Source organism: Hippopotamus amphibius, chromosome 3 (genome assembly GCF_030028045.1).
Source record: "Hippopotamus amphibius kiboko isolate mHipAmp2 chromosome 3, mHipAmp2.hap2, whole genome shotgun sequence".
NCBI lineage: Eukaryota > Metazoa > Chordata > Mammalia > Artiodactyla > Hippopotamidae > Hippopotamus > Hippopotamus amphibius.
In genome coordinates this window covers 144,143,041-144,170,530 of record NC_080188.1, presented here as the reverse complement: position 1 = coordinate 144,170,530, position 27,490 = coordinate 144,143,041, and the positions used below count along the sequence as shown (strand labels likewise).

The following is a 27,490-nucleotide window of genomic DNA, read 5'->3' as shown; positions in this document are numbered from 1 at the left end:
TTCTTCTTCTTCTTTTTTTTTTTTTTTTAACACAGTAAGGGGATCACTAATAGTGTTTTAGCAAGAAGTACTTTCGGTCTCGGTCCTTTGATCTTTAGTTATCACCATGCAAATTTATTTTCTTTATAGCTTTTTATTATCTCTTTCGCCAAGCCACCTCACACACCAATTTTCCTGCTGTGCATCGCTAGGCAACTGTGGCGAAGCCGGGAGGGAAAGGGCGGGGAACGTCCGCGGCCCGCGGGCTGCAAGAGCATCTGTGCGACTGAGATAAGGCCCGGGCAAAAGCAGCCTTTTGGGCCGCACCAGAGGCAGACCCTCCGGGATCCGCTTCCCCCATCCCTGGCCTTGCCGTGGAGGGGGGTGGGGGGGGCGAGGCGGGGCGGGGCGGACGCGCCACGTCGCAGAACCAATCGGCAGCGCCGGGCACGATTCAAAAGACCGAGGGGCCAATGGAAGCCCTGGGAAGCCTGACTAGAGGGGCGGGGCGAGGAGAGGGCGGGGCTGGGGAGGCGCGCGCCCGGGCTGCGGGGCCGCGGGGCACGAGAGCGCGAGAGCGGGCAGTGTCGCGCGCGCGGAACCGCCGCCGGGTTGCTCCTCTGCCACTCTCCCGGAGCCGTTCGTGTTCCCTCCGGAGCCCGGAGCAGGTGAGCGCCCTTACCCCCGCCCCGCTCCCCGCGGCGCAGTCTCCGAGGGGCCGGGGCGGCGGGGGGGGGGGGGGGGCGAGGCCCGCGGGGCGGGCGCGGCGGGTGGGCAGGGATCCCCGGGCGCCGGGCCTGACGCTGCGGCCTCGCCCTCCCCTCCTCCGGGTCGGTCCGGGCGGCTGCTGGAGAGGCTCGACGTGCGCCCGGGCCCGCCAGCTGCGGAAATGAAGCTGCTGTTTTAAATTGCGGACGTTTCCCTCCATTTTGGACGCGCCGCGTCGGAGTAAAATGATGTTGACTGGGGAGGATGTGTGGGTGGGTGACCCACCCCGGTCCCTTTGTCCCCGCCCTTGCAGCACCGGCCCTCCCAAGCCGGCTCCGAGCGTCTTTTTGACAGATTAGCGGGTGGCTTGGCGGGCCCTGCTCTTGGGGAGGCAGAAAAGGCGCGGCAGCCTGGCGGACGGGGAAGTGGGGTTGCAAAGTTGATTGTAATTCTCCCTGGTTGTCACTGGCCTTGAGGGTCGCGGCCGTCTCTGTTGGGCGACCCTCCAGTGCTGGCCGCATGCGTTGCATTCGCTCGCCAGGTGTTTCCGCACACTCAAGAAACGGATTGTTAGGCAGGTTTGCGTGCTCCTGCTGAAGCTTGATCCTATTTTTTCACCTTTTTAAGGCTTTAAAAAAATTCTTTGTAATGACACCTCCCGACATTCGCAAGGAACATTTAGTAAGCATTTGACTGCAGAGCACCTGATTCCCGGCGGGTCACCAAAATCCTTGCACGGTCGGGACTCAGGCTGTGGATGCTCAGAACGACCCAGTAGATACATTGGACAGCGCGTGGACCATGCACGGTTCAGTCTGGGGTGAGCGAGCTTACTCACCTGCTGTCTGACGGGCATGCACCCGGCCTGGAGCCCAGCTAGCTAGCCCCACGCTCCTGGTCCCAGTCCTCGGGGACCTTGCAAATAAACATGTGCAAGTCTGTAATTACACTTTGTAGCAACTACTGTGGAAGAAAGGATGGGGGGTGGGGGGGTGTGTGTGTGCGCGCGCGCGCGCTGATTTAGACTGGGCACCAAGTCCAGTTTTAGTTTCTGAGAGCTGTCTAGGGAGGAGGGAAAAGAGTGAGTAGGAGGGGAATTATTGTTACCTTCGGTTCTTTATAAATTGCTTAGAGGAAAAGTCAGGCCATTCTGCTTCTACAGCCAGGCAGGTGACATTTCTTCTGCATCCTGCGGCAGGGGCATCAGCTAGGACAGAGATTCCTGTTTGGATTTCGTCTGGTAGGGCAGCCTTGGGCGCAGGTGTTGAAGAGGGAAGCTGTCATACTTCATTTGAGCGTCCCTTTCTCTGCCACATTGAGACTAATTTGAGAAGAGCGAGGAAAGATGACCAGAGACCTCTGTAACACTGTGATCAGCGGAGAGTAGCACATTCTGTTTTGCTGATAAACAATAACATATTGGAGCCCAAATGTGTGAGGTTTCCAGTGCCAGTTGACACTGAAGTTAGCAAGCATGTGGCTTATTAGAGAAAAGCCTGAGGGTCCCCATGTTTCCACTGTTAATGGGGAATGAAGACATTGTGTTTAGTAAACAAAATCTTTCTGTGCAAACACACTTGGCTAAAACCTCCCTTCTGAGAGAGGCCTGTCCCTGTATGTTTGGCGTCCATTAGGTGAGTGTATACTGACAGGCAAAGGTGTCCTGGGCCTTTTCTGTCCTGCCTGGCTCATTCACTCCTGCAGGGTTAGGATGTGATGCACTGTGTGACATTTGTGTGTGGATCTTGTGTAAAGTAGGGGTGCACATAATGTTGGTGGTTTCATCTTTTGGAGCATTTGTGTGTGAGATAGCGGTCTCCTATAGGAGAGTGCTGGCTTGTTCCTTTTTTCTTTTTTAACCACCATATGAAAGATCGCTATCGAGTCCCGATTCCTAATTCTTTTTTTTTTTAAAGTTAAGTTTAGAGACCTAACAGATATCCACCAGATATCTTAATTTGTTTAATCCCAAATATTTAATTGATAACAGAAAAACCTCTTTGGCATTGACCTGTGTCCAGTATTGCACAGATACTGTGTGTGGTGTATAATAAGTACAACAGAAAGACGCCAATAAATAAACTTTCCAAAAGGGACAGAATCTGCTCAAGGGCCTTAAAAAAAATCTAGGTGGCCCCTAAATCCTGAGGGACTACATTTCAAAAGTTTATGAAGAGTTGTTTGAAACTTGAATGGCATCTTCATGTAGAAAGATGTGATTGCCTTCTTTCAACCCTGGTTGACCAGTGTCAGAGAATTAGTACTAATAACAGTGATTTGATTTTAGGGGGTCCGAGGAGCGGGAGGGGGCACAAGAGAAGAGAGAAGGAGGCACATTTCCTTCCTCTTTCTTAGTGTTTGGAGGCTCGGAACTAAATGTTGTAATAGGCAAAACTTGCTGTTGTCACCTTCCTTTTTTGTGCCCCTCTCCAGGTCCCAAGGTGTCCACTGCCCCCTGCTTCCCATGTGCCCCTCACATGACTCCTCAGCCAGGTGTGACTTCATCCCCAGAGTGTCTGGCCCCCCCCCCCCCCCCCAGCCCAAACCCTTTCATTACCCTGGTGATGCTATCTTAGGGAGGTTTGGGAAGAAAGCCGTCTCTTGTACCTAATGTGTAAATGGACTGACATCCTCTACCATCTAAATCTTTGTTTTCTTTCATCTACCAACCTAGCTCCTATCTATCTAAACAAGTGAAGCCTGTGAAGTTTTTTTCTCAGGTGATTAGCAGTGAAGAAATGTGGTGCTTGGGAAAGACTTTTTCTCAGGAGGGATGTGGTAATGTAACTTTCTCCTTTCTTAACTCTGAAGAGTCTTCAGATGTTCTCAAAGGTTGTTTTTGTTGTATAATCAACTCTTGACAGGAGTTGGGTGAGAAACATATATTTATATGCCCAGAAGATATTTCAGGAATTGCTTAGTTGGTGGGATGCAGGTGATGTAGGAAGAGATTTTTCTGTTGTACTGTCTGCTTCTTAGACGAGGCCCAGCTAGTTCAGTTGATGTTGGAGACGTCGGGAGGCGCTGGTTTTGTCCTGCGGAAATGTGAATCTGCTGGTCCATGGAGAGAGAAACATTACTACATAAGAGCTATGAGCACCCAGCAATCAGTTGATGTTTGAAAAAAGGTGGCAAACAGGCCTCATGAAAGTGGTAATTCCTGCAGATTGCTTGTGGCTTCTTAGAGTGTTGTTTTTATACCAGGCTTCATGGGCCATGTGTTGGTTCATTGGAAAAGAATATTAATAACTGGGGGTTGATGTCTGCTGTAGGCTTTCGAAAAAAGAGCTAGGAAAGACTTGAAAGCTTTGTGTTAAAACCCCAAATTTGTTATTCGTTTTAGATTTGGAGTTATTTTTTTCCCTGTTGGTAGGTTATGTTAATTACACAGCCTTGATTTTTCCCAGTCTCTCATAGTTTACTGTTTTTAATAAAGGTAATTTGTTAAAAATTAGATAATACATCTTTAAAGCCTCGTAAGATTACAGTCATCCCCTCTTATCCGTAGTTTGACTTTCTGAGGTTTTAGTTACCTGTGGTCACCTGTGGTCCCATAATATTAAATGGAAAGTTCCAGAAATAAACAGTTCATAAATTTTAAATTGCGTGCCCTTCTGAGTAGCATGATGGAATCTCAGGCTGGCTCTCCTCGTCCAGCCTGGGATGTGAATTGTCCCTTTGTCCAGTGCATCGCACCCATTAGTCACTTAGTAGCCATCTTGGTTATCAGATCCACTGTCGTGGTATCACAGTGCTTGTGTTCAAGTGACCCTTATTTTACTTAATAATGGCCCCAAAACACAAGAGTAGTGATGCTGGCAATTCAGATATGGCAAAGAGAAGCCATGAAGTCCTTCCTTTATGTGAAAAGCTGAAAATTCTTGGCTTAATAGGGAAAGGAAAAAAAATCATATGCTGAGGTTGCAGTGACCTATGGTGAGAAGAAATCTTCTATCTGTGAAATTGTGAAGAAGGAAAAAGAAATTCATGCTAGTTTTGTTGTTGTACCTCAGACTGCAAAAGTTATAGCCACATTGTGTGATTAAGTGCTCAGTTAAGATAGAAAAGGCATTCAATTTGTGCAGTAAGCTATTTTGAGAGACTGGCCATATTTATGTAACTTTTATTAAAGTATATTGTTATAAGTGTTCTATATTTGTTCTGTTATTAGTTATTGTTGTTAACCTTATGGTGCCTAATTTATCAATTAAACTTTATCATAGGTAGGTATGAATAGGGAAAAATATAGTATATACGGGGCTCTGTGCTATCTGTGGTTTCAAGCATCCACTAGGGATGCCTGGGGGTCTGAGAATATATCTCTCTCTGGTAAGGGGGGGGACTACTGTATATGCAAATTTATAAATCATAAAATGTGTGTCCTTTGTGAGATTGTGCCTTGTTAATTAAAGAAGTATGGTCACTGTAGGCGGATAGTGTTTTGCATGGTGCAAATCATTTGGAGCCTTTTTGTTTTGTCATATTTAATCCTTCGTGTCACTTCCACGTACAGTGGCTGTATAAAGTGATTCCCAGTGGGATATGGTGTAGCAGAAAGAACAACCTCTGTCCTGACTCTGCCACTTCATGCCATCCGTTTCCATGCCCTTGGACAAAACAGTTAACATCTTTAAGTTTCAGTTTTCTTACCTTTAAAATAGGAGTTGTACATCCTCTCCTCTAGAGGCTTTTCTAGCCTGAAAGTCTTGACCAGTTAAACATTTTGGAAAGTTATATTTCAGTGTTTAATCTATTAAAAAAGACAAGTGTACCCGTAAGTGTGTATGCACTGACTTTTTTTTTTTAATTATTCAGACTGATTTTCAAAAATGCCAAGTAGGAAATTTGCCGATGGTGAGGTGGTAAGGGGCCGATGGCCTGGGAGTTCACTTTATTATGAAGTAGAAATTCTGAGCCATGACAGCAACTTGCAGCTTTACAACGTAAAATACAAAGATGGAACGGAACTTGAATTGAAAGAGAGTGATATCAAGGTAAGCGCTCTTTGGTTTACAAAGCACGTTTGTAATAATTGGGAAATCACAGGACGTGTGGGTTTTAAGCTGAGAGCCGTCAGGTCTGGCTCTCTGAAGGCATAGGGTCACTCTCCTGCTTCAGGTCAGATCCTGTTTTTGGCTCTGGGGATGTATGAATGAGGCACAGCGCCCTGTTGCTAAGAGGCTTCCAGTCTGCTGAAGTCAGACACTTGTACCTCTCCCTGGTTTAATACACTCTCATTCTGTGATAGTTTGTCGTGGGTGGTGTTGCAGCACATCAAGGATACGGAAGGGCACTGGGTTTTGGGGAAGGCTTTCAGAGCTGAATGCTGAGGACAGGTAGGGGAAAGTCAGGTGAAGGGGCGGGGTGGGGAGGGGCGGCTTCCACAGTGGCAGCTCGCCATAGGCTTGGGTGGGAGGACACAGACAACCAATGCTGTAAGGGTGTGTGGGCGAGGGCCAGAAGAGGGTTAATAAGGAACCAGAACAGGAGGGGTTTGGGCTTCATCCCAAATACTGAGGATTTAATCAGGAGAGTGACATTAATTAGATTTGAGCCCAAGGCTTCTCAACCTATGTGGTGAGGACCTGAGCTTGAAAATATCTTATCCATGGTATATAAGTACTTATGTAACATATTGTAATTACTAGGCAAATGAAAAAAAAAAAGTACAGAATAAAAACCCTAACTTTTAATTGTCAGATTCAATAGACATAAAATTGCTTTGTCAAAATACAATAAAAATTTCTACCCACCTCTTCTCAATATCATTCCTTGATCCAGTAATCCCACTACTGGGCATATACCCAAAGAAAACCAGAATCCCAAAAGAAACTTGTACCATAATGTTTATTGCAGCACTATTTACAATAGCCAGGACATGGAAGCAACCGAAATGCCCATCAACAAATGAATGGATACAGAAGATGTGGCATATATATACAATGGAATATTCCTCAGCTATAAAAAGGGATGAGATGGAGCTATATGTAATGAGGTGGATAGAACTACAATCTGTCATACATAGTGAAGTAAGTCAGAAAGAAAAGGACAAATATTGTATGCTAACTCACATATACGGAATCTAAAAATGGTACTGATGAACTCAGTGACAAGAACAAGGACGCAGATACAGAGAATGGACTGGAGAACTCGAGGTATGGGAGGGGGCGGGGGGTGAAGGGGAAACTGAGACGAAGCGAGAGAGTAGCACAGACATATATATACTACCAACTGTAAAATAGTCAGTGGGAAGTTGTTGTATAACAAAGGGAGTCCAACTCGAGGATGGAAGATGCCTTAGAGGAAGGACTAGGGCAGGGAGGGTGGGGGGGACTCAAGGAGGGGGGAGTCAAGGAAGGGAGGGAATACGGGGATATGTGTATAAAAACAGATGATTGAACCTGGTGTACCCCCCCCAAAAAAAAAAATAAAACTGAGTGCATCTAGTTGGGCAAAAAAAAAAAAAATATCATTCCTTGTTGCAGATCAGTAACAAACAGCTCTTGAGCCCACGGCCTATGGACCAGTTTGAGTGCTCTAGACCAGGGGTTGGCAACGTTTTTGAGTAAAAGGACAGATTGTAAATATCTTAGGCACTGTGGGACATATAGTTCACGCCGGCTCGAGAGCGGCGCTGGGCGTGTCTGTGTCCCAATGAGATTTTATTCATGGACGCTGAAATTTGAATTCCAGATAATTCTTACGTGCCACCAAGTTTTGTTCTTCTTTTGATTTTGTTTGCAGTCTTTTGAGAACTGTAAAGCCATTCTTAGTTCCTGTGCCACAAAAATGGGTGGGAGGGATTTGGGCTGGGGGGTAGTTTGCCTTCCTTAGGTTAGATCCCTGGAAATATTGGGAGTAGGTGAGGGCAGCGTAAAACATTGCTGAGTAACCCAGTCTTGGACTCATTTTCAGGATCCGACTGTGTTTTATTCAGAGTGAAACCATGGGATTAATTTTCTTGTTACTGTTTGTGTGCTGATTTCTTTTGTCCTATCATCTCAATTTTAATCAGTGTTAATCGTATCTCTTGTATATGTTATTGGGAAAATGTACAGCTACTTGGTTTAGAACATTCATTTCATGGAGATGCCGTCAAAAAAGAGTGAGGAATGGAAAGGCTGCTTTGGTCTCAGGAGAGACGGGTCCTTATTGCTGAGGTTGCCGTTGGCCTGTCAGGTGGATGCTCAGTTCCCAGGGTGGTTTTAGAGTCACTGGTGCAATCACTGCCGTTGCTGCCCTCTTGCAGTGTGGGTCTGCGTGTGTTATGACTTACAGTGAAACTCTTCTTTTTCTCCTCCCTCTCTAGCCTTTAACTTCCTTCAGGCAAAGGAAAAGTGGCTCAACTTCTAGTTCTCCCTCCAGACGCCGAGGGAGCCGCTCGAGGTCGCGTTCCCGGTCCCCTGGCCGGCCCCCGAAAGGTTCCCGCCGATCCGTCTCAGCTTCGCACCAGGCTGACATTAAGGAAGCAAAGAGGGAAGCAAGGAAGGACGTGTTGGAAGTTAAACTGACTCCACTGGTATTGGTGCGTGTGTTTGGGAGACACTTCCACAGTGTTTAGTCTGCCCAAATCACATCTTTCCCTTTATGTGTACCCAAGTGATTTGCAGTTAATAATATTAAAATGTCAGTGAAACATCAAACCTAAGGTGATGACTTTGGAAGAGTACATAAAAAATGAATGTTTGGAAGAATAGAAGGTATAATGCTTTTAAATTCCATGAAAAAGAACATTTTTAAGTTATGAGTGCAATTTAAGAGTGTTTTTTTTTTAGAAGAGCAGTTTTAAATTTGAAATAGATGTAGATTATAGATTGAACTGAATAGTTTTTATAGTGAATAAAAGTTCATCTAGAAAATAATGAGACATAATGGAATGTTATAAAAACATACTCTTGCTCCTAGTATCATTGTACTTGATTGCTTTCCCTTTTCAAAGATGATACTTTTAATGGAATTTACTTTCAGATTTCAAGGTTGGAAATATTAGGGTGAGCAGAGCCTGGAGGACCTTACACAATGAATATTTTAGAGAGTAGACCAAACTGAAAGTATAAATAAACAGCATTGAATGAAGGTCATTGTTTATTCTGTTCAGTTAATGTTATCTCTCTTCTGGATAAAATGCACACAGACTTTTGATAACCTTAAAAAACTGACCTATTACATAGTGTTTTATAGTCAGATTTTTAAATTTTAAGATGTTGGGAATAAGCTTCTGTGTTATGTTTTCCTGCATCACTTTTGTTGTCGTATAGTATTGTTTGGATTTATCATAAATTAGAGAGAGGTAACAGAAATGTTAGCTCCCTAGTTGACAGACATTCTTTTTTCTTTCTGAGTTTTCATTATTATAAACAGATATTCTTACAAACATCTGATATATCCTTAGGATAAATTATTATAAGTGGACCTCCTCAGTCAGATGGATAGAGCAGATTTGAGGCTTTTGCTGCATATTGCCAAATTGCCTCCAAAAAGTTCATGCCAGTATGAGTAGGGTATGAATGACCATTTTCTCATTCTGAGTATTATGGTTAATAGGTTTGTTTTGTTGGCCAATGTTATTGTCAGAGATTTTCAACTCACCTTTTTAAATAGCATTTTGATAATTACTAGTGAGTTTGAACATTATGTCAGTGGCTCTTTTTTACTAGTCAGGTGACTCAGCGTAAGGAAAGATGCTGTATGCTTTCTGTCACCTTTCATTTTTAGCTTTTAGTGACTGTTACGTTTTTTACAGTGTAACTTCCTTATAGTCTTGGTGACCCAAGAGCCACAGACTGGCTTTGCTCCTTGCCAGTGGAGCCCTGGGCTCATCGTGGACCCATCACTGAGTTGAGGATGGGATGATGTGTGTGAAAGACTGTACTTTGACTGCACACAGCTTTGACATCACATCATCCTTGTTCTTTTGGACTCCTAATTGTGATCTTACAGTACTTTGCCTCACTGTGTGAATACCCTGTCAATTTGCAGTCAGTACAGTTTAGGGTCAGCTGACTAGCTACGTTACAGGATTACATTTGTGGTTGCTGTGGATTACATATTAGACATTTGAAAAACCGAGAGTGTAGATTTTAGGTGGGTCCGTTTGCTGCTAAGTGGCTTGTTGGCACTTTGATAAACTTAAGTATATGTTGAATGCTGTCACTGCTCAGTTACACCTTGATTTGAATTAGAACTTGATACTATATTAATGCAGTCTTTTGACAGCTGGCCTCCCAAAGGATATATTTATCTTTGTAATTTGTTTTCCTCCTGTTGCTTTATTAATGTTATAATCTGTCAGTGACTTTAAAGGAGCAAAGTTACAGATTTCAGCCATACATTGCCTGGAAAATGTTTTATAAGTTAAAGACCTTCCTACGGTCAATAAGAAATTCCCTCCACTGCGTGAGGAGAATGACATTCAAGGAAAGAGACTGAGTTGAGAAAAGAGACATTAGGGGGAGAAAAATGTACAGTTAAATAAAAATGAGGCAGACGAAATTCAGAACATAGACAGTTTGCAGGTTACCATAAGTACCCACTATTTCTTTTTTTTTTAACCAATTAATGAACTGATTTACCAATTTTTACTTTACCTCTCATAGTGAATATTATTAGAACATCTGTTATCGAACAGTGAAATTATAAGATTTAGTCTAATTTGTTTAAAAGATGAAAGATGTTATGTAGAAACTTCTACCGTAAGAGCCAATCTTTTGAAGATTGGGAAATTCTAGTCAATTTTATTCCATTTCGTTTTTAACAAAAGTAGGCTGAAATTCTTTAGAATTAAGGCTGTGGTTTTATTGCTTGGTTTCACAATGCTGAATTTTTACCATCATGTTCCTTTTTACTAAGTTACCATTCTTATGGTTAAAATGTTTTATATTCTTCATTTAGAAGCCATTCGGAAATAGCATCAAGAGATATAACGGGGAGCCTGAGCACATAGAGAGGAATGATATACCTCACAAAAACACACAGGTATGAAGGGGTTCATTCTCCTCTCAGGTAATTTTTTTTCTTTGTTAAATTGACTTTTCTCTAAAGAAGCACATTGAAAGCTGTAATTTTTCTTAGACTGTTTTCTAAAATTCTGTCCTTAAATTAAGACTGAATATAATTTAACAAATTTATTCTTATTAGTGTATGTGGCTATATTTAGATGCTGAATTAGTTAATGTGGTAGCATTAATGATACTTACTGACTGCAGATATTTAATACTTTTTATTTTTTAAATAGGAAAAATTCGCTTTGTCACAAGAGAGTAGTTATATACCTACACAGTATAGCCTTCGTCCAAGAAGAGAAGAGGTCATATTAAAAGAAATAGATCTGAAGGAAGAAAAAGTTGTTACAAAAGGACCTACGTCGTTGAGAACCTTTGAAGTGACAGCCACACAGCAAAAGGACTTAGAGTTTGGAGGAGTACCTGGTAGGCATCAGAACCGGCTCAGAGAGGGCAGGCAGGGTGGGCAAATGCTCGTCGCTAGAAAGTGAGCAGAAAAGGCCTTTCTCTGAAGAAATCTAAAGGTGACCAGGTAGTGAACCAGGTGGGAGCGTGGAGAAAAGTTTTCAGTCAGAAGGAACAGCAGATGCAAAGGCCTGAGTAGGAGCATTTTTGAGGGTTACCATGGAGTAGAAAGGGTGCCATTGTGGCTATATTTAAAACTTTTAGCAATCTTCTAATAGGTTTTGAGCAAAGAAGTGATGAAAGGAAGGTTGGTATGATAATTGTATATGGAAAAGACAGTGAATGATTAGGAACTGGGAACTCTGCTAATAATCAGACCTCAGTGACAGGGCCTGGCTTGGCAGTAGCACTGGGAAAAAGCTGCATGCAGCCGGTGGGGTCGTGGTGTCCATCCTACCTGCCAGACAGGTTGCTTTTGAGGGTGAAAGATCTGAGGCATTCAGGGGCTTGGAGTTATTAGGTGGGTGGAGCTGGTGAGGTTTTATGAGTTAGTAAAAGAAAGTACTTCGTGGTCAAATGGTTCAAAATCCTGCATGGCTTAACTCCTTTGTACTTAGTAAGCTATAATTCTAGATGGTGTCCAGCATTGTTTAAAAGTTGGTGCACGTTATGTGAATGTGATACTATTTTAATTGTTAGAAACTTAGGGATATAAAGTTTTTTGTTTTTTACAGATTAGACCGATAGTTTTTAGATGTTTCAGTCTTCCGTTTGCTGGAGTTTCAACATGTTTGCTCTCATAGTGGTTGGATTTTAAATGTTTTAGAGCTTGGTTTCCCAGGTGGAATTCAGCTCTTCAGTGCTGGGCTGTTTTACAGCTTTCATGCCTGTGGTTGCTTTCCCACAGGATGTGACTGGTAGAGATTAGAACTTTCCAATTTTCTAATTAGAAATTGGTTTCAAACAGCTAGCCAGACTTGAGTTCTGACCTTAGAAACTCAAGTGATTCTTGAAAAAAATAAAATAAAATAACCTGGATTGAAATTAGAGCCTTGAATGTTCACTGATTATTTGCAGGTGTTTTTCTCATCATGCTTGGCCTGCCTGCCTTCCTCTTCCTGTTGCTGTTGATGTGTAAACAGAAAGAGCCCAGTCTTCTGAAATTCCCACCTCCTCTGCCGGCTTTGTATGGTTTATGGGAAACCAGAGTATTTGGGGCCTACCTCCTCTGGTTTTTCCTTCAGGCTCTGTTCTACTTATTGCCGATCGGGAAGGTAAGGTTTTGTTGGTGGGACATGGGATTATGAGATTTTCTTCCTCTCGCTCGCATGTTTATATAAAGACATTTGCAGTATTTTTGAGGTTAAAAGCTGTCCTTGGTCATAACTACCCAAACTTACTTAGTTTTAGTTTGTGAAGCCTTTATTCTTGTATTCTGTAACACTTGCTTATTAAACGGAACTTTGAGAATCTGATTGAGTGTTGTTTAACTTTCCAAACGAAACAGAAAAGAATAAGCTATTTTGCAAAATTGCCTGACTAATGGTAGAGGTTGCTGGGAAAAAAAATTCCCTCTCACTGTGTGTCATTTCAGATGCAGAATTTTAAATTGTCGGATGATAAGCTACTGAGCCTCAATGGATTTTAGTCCATATCTTTTACTTTTCTTTTTTCTTTTTTTTATTTATGATGAGTTTTTAATTTTCATCTCTTTCAGAAAGTTGTTGTCTGGACCACTGAATGTTCTTTTCAGACTCATGCACTGTCTTTAAAACTTGTCCTCATTGCTAAGTGTAGTTTTTTCTTCTTTGAGTAGAATACTCTACTTGGATATATTTAAAGGAACATGAGATTCCCTAATCAATAAATAATTTATTTAAAGATCTTATTCTTAGGGCTTTGCGAGTTTGCCAACTGTCTGTAAACCAAAGGATCAGTTTTATTAGGAGTGGCAAATGCCAGTGATAGGAAGATAGAGCTGCAGACTTGAAATACTTTGGAACCTCACTATAACATTGGCTCCAGAGAGGATTCTTGTGATGTGAACCTTCAGGTATTTTTGTGATAAGGCTCTACAGTAAAAATCACAAATTCAGGTAAACTTAGGTTAAGCTAGTTCAAAGTAGGTAATATGTATTGAGAACAGCAGTTTTGGTGATATATATGTATCTTTTTTTTTTTTTTTCACAGATGAAAACCCAATACAGTAGTTGTTAGATACCTTTAATAGATAAGGATTATTTGAAATTAGCATATGGGGTTTTGCTAATCCTATGATCTTAAACAGATACTACATTTCTCCTGGGTTCCCTTTCATAGCTAATGGAAGGGTAAAGTAGTTTGGCCCAAGATGAATGATACCATATTAGTGTTTATAATTTATAATGAATTGCACCATTTGTGAATAGTTATTTTGGGGAGTAAAATGTAGCTGCCATTGGGCAAGTGGGCTTTTTATTTGAACTCATCCCTTTCAAGTAGTGTGTTTCTTGAGTACCTTTTGTATGGGGATGCTGTGGATGATCCAGATGAAGAGATGAAATGGTCCATTGGACGTGCTCTCAGTCTCTTATTGGAGATAAAAGACTCACATGAAATGATTGAATAACTAAGTGAATGTATATGTATTAATAGCAGAGCAACTAAGTATATGAGTCCTTGTCATCAAATAGCACATGGGACATAGTGGATTGGGTGAGTGGGGTTGAACCCAGTTGAAAGGACGACACATATGTGAGATAGTGGGGTTATATTCTGCTTTGTAAGCAGTGGGGAGTCATTGAAGAGTTTTGAGCTAGAGATCAACTAGATGTATAGGTTTTTGAAAACACATCTAATCTTGTGGTGGGACATGGGATCGTTGGGGGAGGGTGGCTATTACAGTAGTCTCAGTACACGGAGAAGTCATTACTAGGTTTGTGTTTGAGATAAATTCCTGATGGTAGAATTACTTTACCAAAGAGCATGCCATGAAGCTTTTTGAAACTTGTTACTAAATTTTCTTACTAAAGGTGATCCTCCTTCTTGGGCATGTTGAAGTTTAGGTGATTTTATAAGACATATCATGGTAAAGTGTTGTACTTTTAAAATTTTTAAATAAAAAAAAAACCTTTTCTTTTAAGGTTGTAGAAGGAACACCTCTTACTGATGGAAGAAGACTCAAGTACAGATTAAATGGTGATTTTTTTTTTTTTTTCCTAAGACTCAAACTGTTGACTTGATAGCTCAAATTTTTGGGTGCTGTACTCTTTAAACTGTCAAAGCCGATTATACCAGAGCAGTAAATAGTAAATTATCTCTTAGTAGTCCAAAGGACATGCAAATCAGCTGCACACACCTGCAGCCAGTGTGTCAGAATTGTCATATAAAGTAACAAGCCCCTCAATCACTCTTTCTCACTCTCTAGTTTTATTTTCTTTATAGCATTTATCACTCATTGAAACAATATTTTATCATCCCAAGTCATCCCTATGGCCTAGAAGTCCTGCAGTGATGTGGGCTTCTTGGCCACTCCTGTCCTCAGGAACTCTTATTCATTCGCTCCAGCCACTGGCCTCTGGGCCATCTCTAGGCTATATTCTCAGTGCTTTTGCCTGGAAAACTTGCCTCCAACGTGTCAGCTGCTTCATCCCTGATGCATCTTGAAGTCTGTGTTTGGGAGGTAGAGTACAACTAGGATCCTTTGAAACCATTATTGATAAGTTATTTCAGGTAAAAAAATTTATAATTTATAACCACCAAGATTGCCCTAAGGGCTTTAAAATGTGTGTTTGGCCCAGCTCGGTCAATAATTAGCCATTTGACTTTGGGCCTGAGTGTTTGGATTATGTGAATGTTGAGGTTCTTTTCAGCTTTTTAATAGTGAATTTCTGTGCACCTCTTTTCAGCTTTCTCAATTAAAAGCAGATGACTGTTCACAATGGAAAAGAATAACTTTATGTTAGAATATTTGAAAAATTGTGTGAGAGTTGTAGCATCTATGTTGAAGACTATTAACCTCAGGGGCACTGCTAGTTCATATATTTGTGTGTATTTAGCCTAGATAATGAAACTAAGACTTTAAAAAATAATGTTGCATTGTTTTATAATGGTATAAATCTCATGTGAACCCTGGGTTAACATTGATTTTTTTTGCCCCCCCCCCAACCTTTCGCCCCCCCCCCCCCCAAAGGATTCTATGCTTTTATCCTGACATCTGCACTCGTCGGAGCATCTTTCTTCTGGCATGTAGAGCTTGATTATGTGTACAATCATTTCCTTCAGTTTGCACTTGCAGCCACTGTTTTTGCTGTGGTCTTGAGTGTTTATCTCTACGCCAGGGCTTTGAAAGCGCCTCAGGATGAACTGTCGCCGGCCAGCTCTGGTGAGCAGTGTTAGAACGTGGGTCCCACAAATGCCTCCCACGAATGTGCTCTCCTACCCCCACCCCACTGGCCCCCCAGCATCTGTTTCTAGGCTTTCATAGAATTCTCTTCTAGCTTTAGTTTATCAGAGATGAAGAGAAATATGACAAAAAAAAGATGAAGAAAAAATTTAGAGAAAAATAAATTTAAACGAAGAAAATTTGATTTTTCCCTTCATACTTTCCTATTTGTTTCTTCTTCCTTTTTTAGTCACTTGATGACAGTAAGACATTTAAATAACATAGCATTTTAGTAACATTAGTATTATAACAATTTATGACAAATATTTTTTGTCCAAAATAGTAAACATCCTTTAAAAAAACCCAAACAACAAATAATAGAGATTACAAATTGGTTGATCTAATCTAAAGTATTTAAACATTAAAAACAATTAAGTGGCTTATTTTTAAAATTATGAGTCTACATTTAAAAAAGCTTTAGTTCCCCCAGAATCTAGGAATCTGGCCCCATAGGCCCCATACCTATAGCAGCATGGATGTTTCCAGATGTGGCCAGCAGCCCCTGGCCCCGGTGGCCTCCCGGCCCCGCTTGGCTCTTACCACCATGCCTTTCCTCGCTGGCTGTTTGCCAGGCTCTGGAGGTGACTGAATTGTGACCCCGGGTGGTAGACAACAGTGCAGTTTTAAAGCCTCATAATTGGGTTTGGAATACTGTTTGGAAAAGAACTTCTCCCTTCATAGGAAATGCCATCTATGATTTCTTCATTGGCCGTGAGTTAAATCCTCGGATTGGTACTTTTGATCTCAAATACTTCTGTGAGTTGCGCCCTGGATTGATTGGATGGGTATGTCTTTTTTTTTTTTTTTTAAATTTCAATTCGGTAGTACAAATTAGTCTTACATTTAGAAGGGATTGTAGACAATTTTAAAGTAAGCTGTGAGTGGTATGTTTTTAGGAATAATTATAGCTTTCCATAAATCTATCTACTTAAGATATTTTCTTACTGTAAATATAGTCCAGAGGGTTAAGACGCCCTGTTATTTTGTAAGAGGGTCCTTCAGTTTGGGTTATTAAACATTAAAAGAGTTTGTCTTAATGTTTTTTTTTTAAATTTTATTTATTATTTTTTGGGGGGTACACCAAGTTCAATCATCTGTTTTTATACACATATCCCCATATTCCCTCCCTCCCTCGACTCCCCCCCCCCCCAGTCCCCCCATTCTCCCCGTCCCAGTCCTCTAAGGCATCTTCCATCCTCGAGTTGAACTCCCTTTGTTATACAACTTCCCACTGGCTATCTGTTTTACAGTTGGTAGTATATATATGTCTGTGCTACTCTCTCGCTTCGTGTCAGCTTCCCCTTCACCCCCCGCCCCCTCCCAAACCTCAAGTTCTCCAGTCCTTTCTCTGCATCTGCGTCCTTATTCTTGTCACTGAGTTCATCAGTACCATTTTTAGATTCCGTATATGTGAGTTAGCATACAATATTTGTCTTTCTCTTTCTGACTTACTTCACTCTGTATGACAGACTCTAGGTCTATCCACCTCATGACATATAGCTCCATCTCATCCCTTTTTATAGCTGAGTAATATTCCATTGTATATATATGCCACATCTTCTTTATCCATTCATTTGTTGATGGGCATTTCGGTTGCTTGTCTTAATGTTTAATGTTGTTACATTTAATGCTTGTTTTAATGTTGTTACAGGTTATTAAACATTAAAAGAGTTTGTTTTATTTTGATTACATCAGTTTATGTTTATGTAGGAAAATAATAGTGTATGAATTTATTAAGAAAAAATGTATTTCCCTCCCCTTTAAAAAAATGCATTTTGACCTAATTATAGACTTGCACGAGAGTTGCAAAAATAAAGAGTTCTTTCATACCACTCTCCCCAGTGTTAACATCTGGCATCTTGGCAAAACCAAGAACAGCAATTAAAAAGAAAAGAAAAAACAACAACAAATTAACATTGTTACAGTGTTGATTAAATCCACAGACCTTATTTGAGTTTCACCAAGTTTTCCACCCTTGGCCTTTTCCTGTTCCAGGATCCTCTTCAGGGTCCAACAGTGTATTTGTTTGTTATTTGGCCTTAATCTCCTTTAGTCTGTAACAGTCACTTAGTCTTTCCTTGTTTCTCATTACCTTGACACTTTTGAAGATACTGGTCAGTTATTTTGTAAGAGGGTCCTTCAATTTGGGTTAGTCCAATGTTTTCTCATGATTGGAGTGAGTTATGTGTCTTTGGCAAGAACACCACAGAATGTGTCCATCTCAGTGCATCTTATTAAAGGGCTCCTGGAGTTGATATGTTTTTTCACTGATGGTGGCTTCTTGGTAAGGTGGTGTCTGCAGCTTTCTCAGCTGGGAAGTTACCACTTTTCTCTATGTAGAAACTATGCCTGCCCTTTTTATTTCAGGTGGTCATTAACCTGGTGATGCTTTTGGCTGAGGTAAAGGTACAGAATCGCTCTGTTCCATCCTTAGCAATGATTTTGGTCAACAGTTTCCAGCTCTTGTACGTGGTGGATGCTGTCTGGAATGAGGTAATTAATTTTAAGAGCCTTGGAGTCAGATGGTGTCGAGTGTGGGGGAGTGACCTGACCTCTCAGCTTCTTACACACGAAGTGAGGAGACTATAACCTACCTCTAAGGCCTGTGAGGATTAAATGAGATGTGGATCCATGTGACGCATTGAACTGACACACAGTGAGCACTAACAGTTGCTCGGTGTCGAGGACTTTGGTGATACGTCCATGTATATCAGCTGCTCCGTCAGGTGCTAAATATTTAAGATCTGTGGATCTCGGCTTTGTGGGTGTGACCTATTCCTATAAATAAAACTTAATTTCTTAATGATTCTACCAGATGAAAATGGATGGACAGATTATCATCGAATTAAGATAGTGTTTCTCAGGTTGTCAAGGGGCAGATAGTTCTTAAATAAAGAGGGAAGTTTTTATCATTTGGTGTTTCAGAATAAAAGAATAGCTCTAATTAGATGGATATAAAATCAGAAATCATGATACACTGAGGAAACCAGTTTAAACAAAGCTAATTCCTAACACTTGCCTTTTCTCATATGTTGATACATCATCAGTTTTTTCTGCTACTTGAAGACTGATAAATGTTTGCTAATCTCTGTCTCATATATATTCCTCTTGAAAATGATTTCTTCCTTGGATCTATTTTACAACTGTTGTATCATTTATCTTTGTTATCATCTCCTCCAAATTCCAAGTTGAGTTTTCTTCCAATTTTAAAAACAAAACTGGCAGCCCTATGTCATAATGTTCCAAAACAAATTTTCATGATGATCTGTTTGACCTTTTGAGAGAAGGTCCATCTCCTTTAAGATGTTTTTTTAAAAACTATATTATTTGGTCATATTCAGTCAAAATGACTTTGAAAGCTTGATATCGATTTGTCGATAATCTTCCTTTTCTTTGGGAGGAGATTGGGACCTCTTTGAAGTGAACAGACCTCGAGTACAAATAGCCACATTAGGATTCTTGTTGAGCTCCTACTACTGAACTCAGACCTGTGCTCAGCCTTGGAAGCTGCCGAGATGGTGGGAGCATCTGATACAGAGTCCTTTGAAAATTCCAAGTCTACTCAAAATTAAATGTGCTTTTGAAATTAAAAGAAAACCCAACTCTTGTAAATGCACTTAGTCTTTGATTATGTAATAAATAGCTCCTAAGATGGTAGGGTACATTTTACAAGTCAGTTGATTTTTCCTCTGTTGCTTTATCACCTCAGAGATTTTTTTTAAACTTCCTATCTGGTAGCCATTCAATGATGAGTAATTCTTCCTTCTAGTTTTCTGTCATGTCATGGTAGTCATTTTTGAACTGACTTAGAAATTCATATTTTTTAGAGATTTAAACAAACAGGTTATAGTAAGCTTCTTGAAGAAAGGACTTGATTTTATGATTTTCTTTAGTATCTGTCACGCTTTCGGGAAATTACTAGATGCTTAATAATTTTCTTATTAGATTGGGTGCTGGAAATTCTTCTACACGTTAATGTGCCACTCCTTAAAAAATGGAGACTACGAACTAAATGACCCTTCCTCTGAGCCTCCGCTGGCTGTCCTGCAAATCCTCTGAGGCCCAGGAACTGGGTGAGGCTGAGGGTCCTGCCCCTCCTGGCACCAGCTGTTTATACCTTGTGCCTCACTCACTGCCCACTCCCGTGTGTCCCGTCCTTATCACTGGTCTGCTTTTTAACCTGCTCCTGTGTGCTTATTAAGAATAGGTACTCTTGACTAGAGGGTGAGCCAAAGTGCCTGGAGGTTGTCACATCCATTTTTCTGTTCCATGGTCTTTTTGCTTGCTTTCTGGAAAAAGCAGATATCACTGCTTTTTGCGTTTTCTTTAACCTAGAATATTGATTTTTTTTTTTTAATTTTAATTTTATAGAAGAGTAGTTGATTTACAATGTTGTGTTAGTTTCAGGAGTGTAGCAAAGTGATTCGGTTATTCTTTTCTCATGTAGGCGATCCCAGAATATTGAGTAGAGTTCCCTGTGCTATATAGTAGCTCCTTGTTGGTTTGATTCTTCAACAGAGCTTATATGTGCTAATTTTTCTAGTCAGTGGTGAGTCCTGGAGTCAGAGGTAGGTTAGAGATGCCTTTGGGCGGGGCTGTCTCAACTTTCCAGAGTGAGGCCTGCAGGGATCTAGGTCCAGGGGGGTCTGGCTGCTGGCTCGTGCTGACCAAATCCACAAGAGAGTGTATTCAGGTCCCAATTTACCCTGAGCAGTGAGGCAGGCAGTTTCCCATGTTGCCGGGTAGTCTGGAAAAGCTACATGAAAAGCCAGATTACGATTATAAATTAGGTGGTGCATGTGTGCTAGGTGCTGGCGTGGCAGGTGGAAACCCATGCTCCCTGTCTTCCATCTTCTAGTCCAGTGGAGAATGCTGCTTAGTTACAGGACAGTTGCACAGTTGCTCCAGGCTTCAGTGGGTGGTGGGCATCTGAGAAGTGCCTGGTCTAGGGAGATAGTCGAGAAAGGCAGCATGGGTGAGGCTTCAGCTGAAGTTGGAGAAGGGTGTTCCAGGCAGAGGCGCGGAGGTGGAAGAGGTGTTGGGAGCTCTGTTGTTTCAGGATCATGGAGGGAGAGGGTAGAGCAACAGGAGGGGAAGCAGAATGACTGAGTGTGAACTAAGTGTGTTCCCTGTGCCGAGGGAACCAGGTTCCCACTCCCGCCTTTAAACGTTGTTGGTTGGTCCTTCCCTTAGCCCTTTATAAATTTGATTGTAAACTAGAACCTTATTTGAATACTTTAAACATAGAAGCTTTTCTCCCCTCAAACTTTAGAAAAAAAATTTTTCCCCTCTCCATATCCTTACAGGAAGCATTGTTGACAACCATGGACATTATCCATGATGGATTTGGATTCATGCTGGCTTTTGGAGATTTAGTGTGGGTTCCATTTATCTACAGCTTACAAGCCTTTTATTTAGTCAATCATCCAAATGAACTGTCTTGGCCAATGGCTTCTCTAATCATTGCTCTGAAATGTGAGTATTAATTTCAGTCTCTGTGTATTAAATATTGTTTACTGAGTTTGTTGTGCTGTGGTATCTACATATTTATAGTGTGCCCTTTTTTTTTTTTTTAAATAAATTTATTTATTTATTGACTGTGTTGGGTCTTCGTTGCTGCACATGGGCTTTCTCTAGTCGCTGCGAGCGGGGGCTACTCTTCATTGTGGTGTGCAGGCTCCTCATTGTAGTGGCTTCTCTTGTTGTGGAGCATGGGCCCTAGGTGTGTGGGCTTTAGTAGTTGCAGCACATGGGCTCAATAGTTGTGGCTCACAGGCTCTAGAGCACAGGCTCAATAGTTGTGGCGCACGGGCTTAGTTGCTCCGTGGCATGTGGAATCTTCCCAGAGCAGGACTTGAACCCATGTCCCCTGCATTGGCAGGTGAAATCTTCACCACTGCGCCACCTAGGAAGTCCTAGTGTGCCCTTTTAAATGGCCATGATGTGCTCAAGTTTGAAATAATCTGTGATGAATGGAGTAATAAAAAGATTCTTGCATCTTGCAAAGAGATTGGGTGTTTCTTTCTTGGGTTCTTCAGTAGTTCTTTAAACATAATTTTAAACAAACCATTTGGTTTTAAAATTTATTAAATTTAGTTTAAAATAAGTTAATTTAAAATTTTATTCTTAGTAATGACTCATTTTTTTCTGTTGAGTGCCTGCTTTTTCTGGTAACACCTTATGTAGGAAGGTTGGTCTTGCTTTCCTAGAGCTTATGCTCTAATAGGAGAAATAAGACACTTAGACACTGGAAGAGTATAGGAAGAGTTTGGAGCAGAGAATTACAGACCAAATGTGATGGGAGTTTAAGGTAGAGAGAGCGTCTCTCTGGGGAATATCAGTGTCTACTTATTGGAGGTTAGGGATATGATGTTTGATCTGAATTGTAGTGGGTAAAAGTGGGATGGGGATAGATACTTCACACTGATGAAATAACTTGGCCAGGGTGGATGGTGGGGAAGAGTGAGCAGTACAGTTTGGCCGGGTGGCCGTGGGTTAGCTTCAGGATGGCTTTTCTTTTGTTACACTGTTCATTAAACACCTCCACCAGAGGGAGGGCAGGGGAAATTAGCACTGAACTTCAAATATTGCTAGTTTTGCTACACTAGTCAGTATCTACTGTAGAAGAAGAAATTCAAGCCTTTGGCTGAAATTAAGATTCAGTTTCATTATTGGTTTGGTTAATACGTGCCTGTGTGTTATTCAAGACAGGATATGTATATTTTACTGTTAAGCTAAAAACAGGGAGTAGAGTTATTTCTTACTACTTTATTGAGAACTGATAATAGTGATATGTCAGGGCCTCTTAATTTTGACATTTTGAAATTTAAAATAAAGCTACCCACTTGGAGGGTTATATTGGGATTTGGCATATATTTATGTGCAGGTGGTTCTGGTGCAGATTCTGAGCTATGGTTTTATTAATTAAGCATTCATGTTATGGCCAGTAGGTATTGTAACTAACAGACGAGCTCCAGTATTGATTTTATTGTAATGTGGGCTGCATTAGATTTTATTCATGGATGTAACTATATTGTTAGTTTCGTCTTCAAGGTAGCCCCAGGTAGATGATGAAAGCTGTATGACAGTGAGATATCAGGATCATATCTTCTTTCGACATTCTGAGATTGAGAGGTTTTGAATTGTTCTTAAGAAAACAAACTATTCTGTACTTTGGAAATTTTCTTGGTGCACAGGAATAATTTCTAAATGAAATTACAGTTGCTTTCAAATAAAGATTATATCGAAACTGTTAACAAATGAAATTTTTTAAAAATTACAGTATGTGGATTTTTAATCTTCCGATGTGCAAATTCTCAGAAAAATGCATTCCGGAAAAATCCCACTGATCCAAGGCTTGCACGTAAGTATTGGTTTATATTTATAGTATTTATACCACATAAAGATTTTATGTCTCTACTTGTCTAGAGATCATTAAAGATGTATTTTTATTTTTGTGTAGATTTGAAAACCATTCATACTTCAACGGGGAAAAATCTTCTCGTTTCTGGATGGTGGGGTTTTGTTCGCCACCCCAATTACTTGGGTGACCTCATCATGGCCCTTGCGTGGTCCCTCCCATGTGGTAAGCATTTAAGAAGAGAACTGATTTGACTCTTTTTCCGGCTGCTCATGGATGCGCATGTCTTCGTTGGGTCTGGGTGTCACCTATTAGAAGTTGGGGTTGCCTGTTTCCCATCTGGGTGCCATGCTCTCGTATATCCAACACCTCATTCATCCAGCGTCTAAGGGGAATTAGGAATTCACAGAGCCTGAAGTTTTACTCTAAACTTCTGCAGGCAAAATTTTAAGTTTTAAACTGTGCCTGGTAGCTTTTTCTCTAAGCAGAATATATAGAAGTTAATTTAACTTTTTATTCATGACTCAGTGTACATAGATTCTGAAAAACTTCAGTTCTTAAGGAGAGGAAAAGGCACATTCCATTTTGTTTGTGTTTGCGTCAGCACACACCCTGCAGTGCTGTCTGCTCTGCCTGCCCTGCTGCACAGTGGTGGCTGGCAGGCCTCTTCCCAGAGCACCGGAGGGAGGACATAGGGAGATTTGCTTTAAACACAGGGACAGATGTTCTGATTATGAAGGATTGTTAGAATGAATTAATCACTCTTCTCTGAATAGTTTTTCATTCAAATACTACCTTCTGTCACACACCAGTGGGATTTTATAAACCGGTTTAGTTGTTTCCCCCATTTTTGGAGAAAATGAGGTAACTGGGTGGACCATCTTTAGACAGTTTGGCAAACAGCAGGAAACAATATTGTATAGTTGTGTAGTGATATAAAAATCCCTAGTACTATTTACTGTTGTTATCCTCAGGTTTCAATCACATTCTACCTTATTTCTACGTGATTTATTTCACCATTTTGCTGGTGCACCGGGAAGCTCGTGATGAACACCACTGTAGGAAGAAGTATGGCCTGGCGTGGGAGAAGTACTGCCAGCGCGTCCCGTACCGCATATTCCCATACATCTACTGATTCAGGTCTAGGTGCTGTCTAAATGCTCCTGCAGTTCTGGCTTCCATTTGCAAAAAAAAAAAAAAACCCAAAATGAATCTTCTTCCATTGCACTGACAGGATCTTTACGTTTCTCTTTCTTTTTGGGGCAGGACGGTAGAGCCAAGTAGTAAGTCTTTTAATGTAGCTGTGTTAGTTTTTATTAAATCTTAACAATTAACAGAAGGAAAATATAAAGATGTTAGAATTTGCATTCTAATAGGAAATTTTCAATCCTTAAAAATCTGAAAACAGAAAACAGTCTTATAAATGCACTGAATACTATTGATATTTAGGATTTTTGATTACCTTTCAAATTTTGATTCCCTGGTTTTTTGCAGTTGGTTTTTCTTAAATGAAAACACTGTTACATTTTAAAGTACATTTAGGTTTTATTGCATTTAGAGAATAGAATTTTCTTTTGTCTCCCTTTAAATTAAATCATTTACTAGTTATGTGATTTGAAAGTAAAAACTGGTCCTCTGTTCAATGCTGTACGGGAAGGGGGATGCTTAATAGTGGACACTGTTTAATGAAGACCATTAGTAGTGGTTTGCTTAACCTCAGCTTCTAAAACTGCATTTGAAACTGTAAATACATAGCTTTTATGTAATATATGGTGACTTCAGATTTTTCTGTATAGTATTGTGAATGTGAAATAATTTTCAGGACTAAGTATCTTTTTTAACAAACATTTGCAGTATTTTAAATTAAGTTTTGTAAAGTAATACATGTGAATTAAACATTTCGAAACAAGTGGAATTCATTTAATATTGTATGAAAGATGCTATTAAAACATAGGAAGGATATTTTTCCTAATCCAAAGTTTGTGAATTTGGCTTTGCTACCTCAATTGCAGGTGTTTGTTTGCCTTTATAAACTGTTGCAAATAGAAAAATAGAATAAATATATATTTTTGGAATAACATCACTATTTAAACATTTTTACACAGATTGGTGTTTGAAAATTTGCCATTTCAGAAAGGCTAATATTTTTGTATGTTTTTGACTTTTTTAATTAAACCGTGTTTTTGCTACTGTTAGTTCATGTAGTTTATACTGTATTTTGCATATCCTTTATATTTACAAAACTCTACTCCCTGTAAAGGAGTGTTGTGTTCATCTTTAGAAATCTATTTATCTAAAAGCAATTTAAGGGACTAGTTTAAAATCATTTCTTTTAGTTTAATAGTTGTGCATAAGATAGCTTTAGCCATTAAACTCTACTTAAGTTGATATAGTCTCATTATTAATTGTCCTATAATGGAACAGTAGCAAATTCACTAAGCTTTTGTATTCAGAGTTACATTGTTCTCAGTATCTTAAACATAGGGGAATCTAATAAATATAGTGTGTATGTTTGGGTTTTTAATTATACACTTTTATATGAGCCATTTAGATATGCAGTGTTTATTCTATGCTGCAGTTTGAAGTGTATATAACTGAGCTTATGTTAATGTGATCATGAAGTTGGTTTGCTCAAGCATTCCGCATCCTCTAGTCTTTAAACATGGTTTTGGTGAAATTTTCACTGTTTTATTAGTACTGATGTATGCAAGCAATTTTTTTATACTTTTTTCCTCACATCAGAAGATGGTGTCCCAGCCTATTGTATACTAGATTCACTGGTAAAGCTTTAGGGGAGGAAGAAGGACCTTTCTTAACTCTTTCCTTGGTAATGAAAAAAGCTGTTACCAACACAGTGCTGCAGTTTCTGAATGTCAGCTACAATTTGTTTTTAATCTTGTTTTTGGTATGTTTATTTGAGAAATTTTATAATGAAGTTTTAAGTTGGAAATAAAGTTGAAAATAAAAAGATATTGCTTTGATCACTTTGGAGTCTCTCTCTCTCTCTTTTTTTTTTGGCCTGTAACTCTGGGACCATTGGGACCAAAACAGGAACCCTTAGATTACCACTCCCCACCAAACCGCTGGTTTTTTCCAGGATCCTTTGGGACTCTCCTGGACCACCAGGAATCCAAAAGGCAAACTGGGACCCCTTGCAAACTGCTGTTTGCATCGAGGTACTTAGAAGGTGGAGCTTGAAGGGGGTTAGTGGAGGGTCCCAACTCCCAGACAATGGTCATGGATTTAGTATTTGCTCTTTGAAAAATAGAGGAATGATTGAAAATATCATAGACTCAGTAATACTTTCAAATGAATTTGTATTAACCACAAAATACATAAGTGCATTTGAAAGACAGTACATGTGTGTGAGAGGCGTTTGTGTGTCAGTGACACGAGAGCAGACACCTTCATGTCTTTATCTCTCGTCTCAGTGTGACATGGCTTTGCAGATGGTGGGTGTGTCGAATGTGCACCAATACCAAGTAGGTTAAGAATATCATGTGATTCTTATCTTGGTTTTATTTTTGTACTCTTAGCAAAAGGCTTTGCTTATTGGTGATTTCCATAACTCATGGACTGATTTGTTTTAACAAATCATGGGTAATTCCTAAAACTATTTTAACAAATGAATTGGACCAAGTAAGATCCTACCTTGTATCTATCTTTTGTTAAAATCCTATATTTTATCATTTTCTTGTTGATTTCTAGATGACAGGGGCTAGGTCATTATAATTCTTTTCTATAGTGCTATGTGTAATTAGATTCTCAATGTATATGTTTTTGATAATATGATTTTCAGACATAATTCCCTAGACACAAAAGTAAGTAGACGTTAATATTTTGTTCATGGCTGTTACAGAGTCTAGTTCTGGGTGTGAGCCCCATCTTCCCTATCCCCCCTAATTACAGACAGAATGGATTGTTTGATCTTCATTTGTGGACACATGGGATTTGCTTTCTGCCAGTGGACCCATTGCCGAGGTAATGTGACAATGAACTTGGCTTGAATTCTAGCCCTGCTTCTTCCTGGCAGTATGAGCTTGGGCAAGTCACTTAACTCTCTGAGCACCAGTTTTTTCATGTACAAAATTTGGTTGATACACCACATAGTACATAGGTGGCCTGAACATAATATAGGAATTTTTATGAGTGCTAAACATAATTGGTGCTCAGTAATAAAAATCTACCTACAGAAACACATAGTGACATTTATCTGAGTTTCTGAATTCTCAGCATTGAATTCTCAGGGTTGAACTCTCTTTTCAGTGAAAAGAGAAGGTCTGGTGAAGTCAGAACAAGACCATTTCTTTAAGGGAAGAAGACTTTTGTCTCAAAAGTCTGTAGTCAGGCTAACAGTGTCATGTTCTGTGTTCTCTCAGATCAGCCCGGGAAAGTATTCCAAAGAATACTCTTCACATATACATTTTATTGTATATTATTGTAGAAATCACTCTTTGGAGTCAAAAATTTCATAAAAACATGCCCCAATATCTTGCCTGTTGTCATGATTTTCCCTTTTAGAAAAGTCAAACCCTCTGCTTTCTGGAACATGCCCCCTCACCTGAACTAGAGCCCACCCACAGGGACATTGCTTAGAATGGAAGCAGCTGGGAA

At 40.3% G+C, this 27,490-nt stretch overlaps 1 protein-coding gene across 2 annotated transcripts; it reads left to right on the top strand.

Moving 5' to 3' along the window:
- Positions 1-513: 513 nt before the first annotated feature.
- LBR (lamin B receptor) lies at positions 514-25,857 on the top strand. 2 transcript variants are annotated; one of them, XM_057727361.1, is made up of 15 exons: positions 544-647; positions 1,315-1,507; positions 5,503-5,681; positions 7,997-8,212; positions 10,579-10,662; positions 10,922-11,114; positions 12,171-12,367; positions 14,216-14,270; positions 15,265-15,456; positions 16,198-16,301; positions 17,884-18,009; positions 20,823-20,991; positions 22,799-22,879; positions 22,979-23,101; positions 23,851-25,857. In XM_057727361.1, exons 3-15 carry the CDS (start codon positions 5,517-5,519, stop codon positions 24,009-24,011), a joined length of 1,866 nt encoding a protein of 621 aa, XP_057583344.1. In that variant the 5' UTR covers positions 544-647; positions 1,315-1,507; positions 5,503-5,516; the 3' UTR covers positions 24,012-25,857. The 2 variants fall into 2 exon arrangements, with proteins under 2 accessions (XP_057583343.1, XP_057583344.1); XM_057727360.1 differs by lacking the exon at positions 1,315-1,507 and having other exon boundaries at positions 514-647.
- Positions 25,858-27,490: the final 1,633 nt, after the last annotated feature.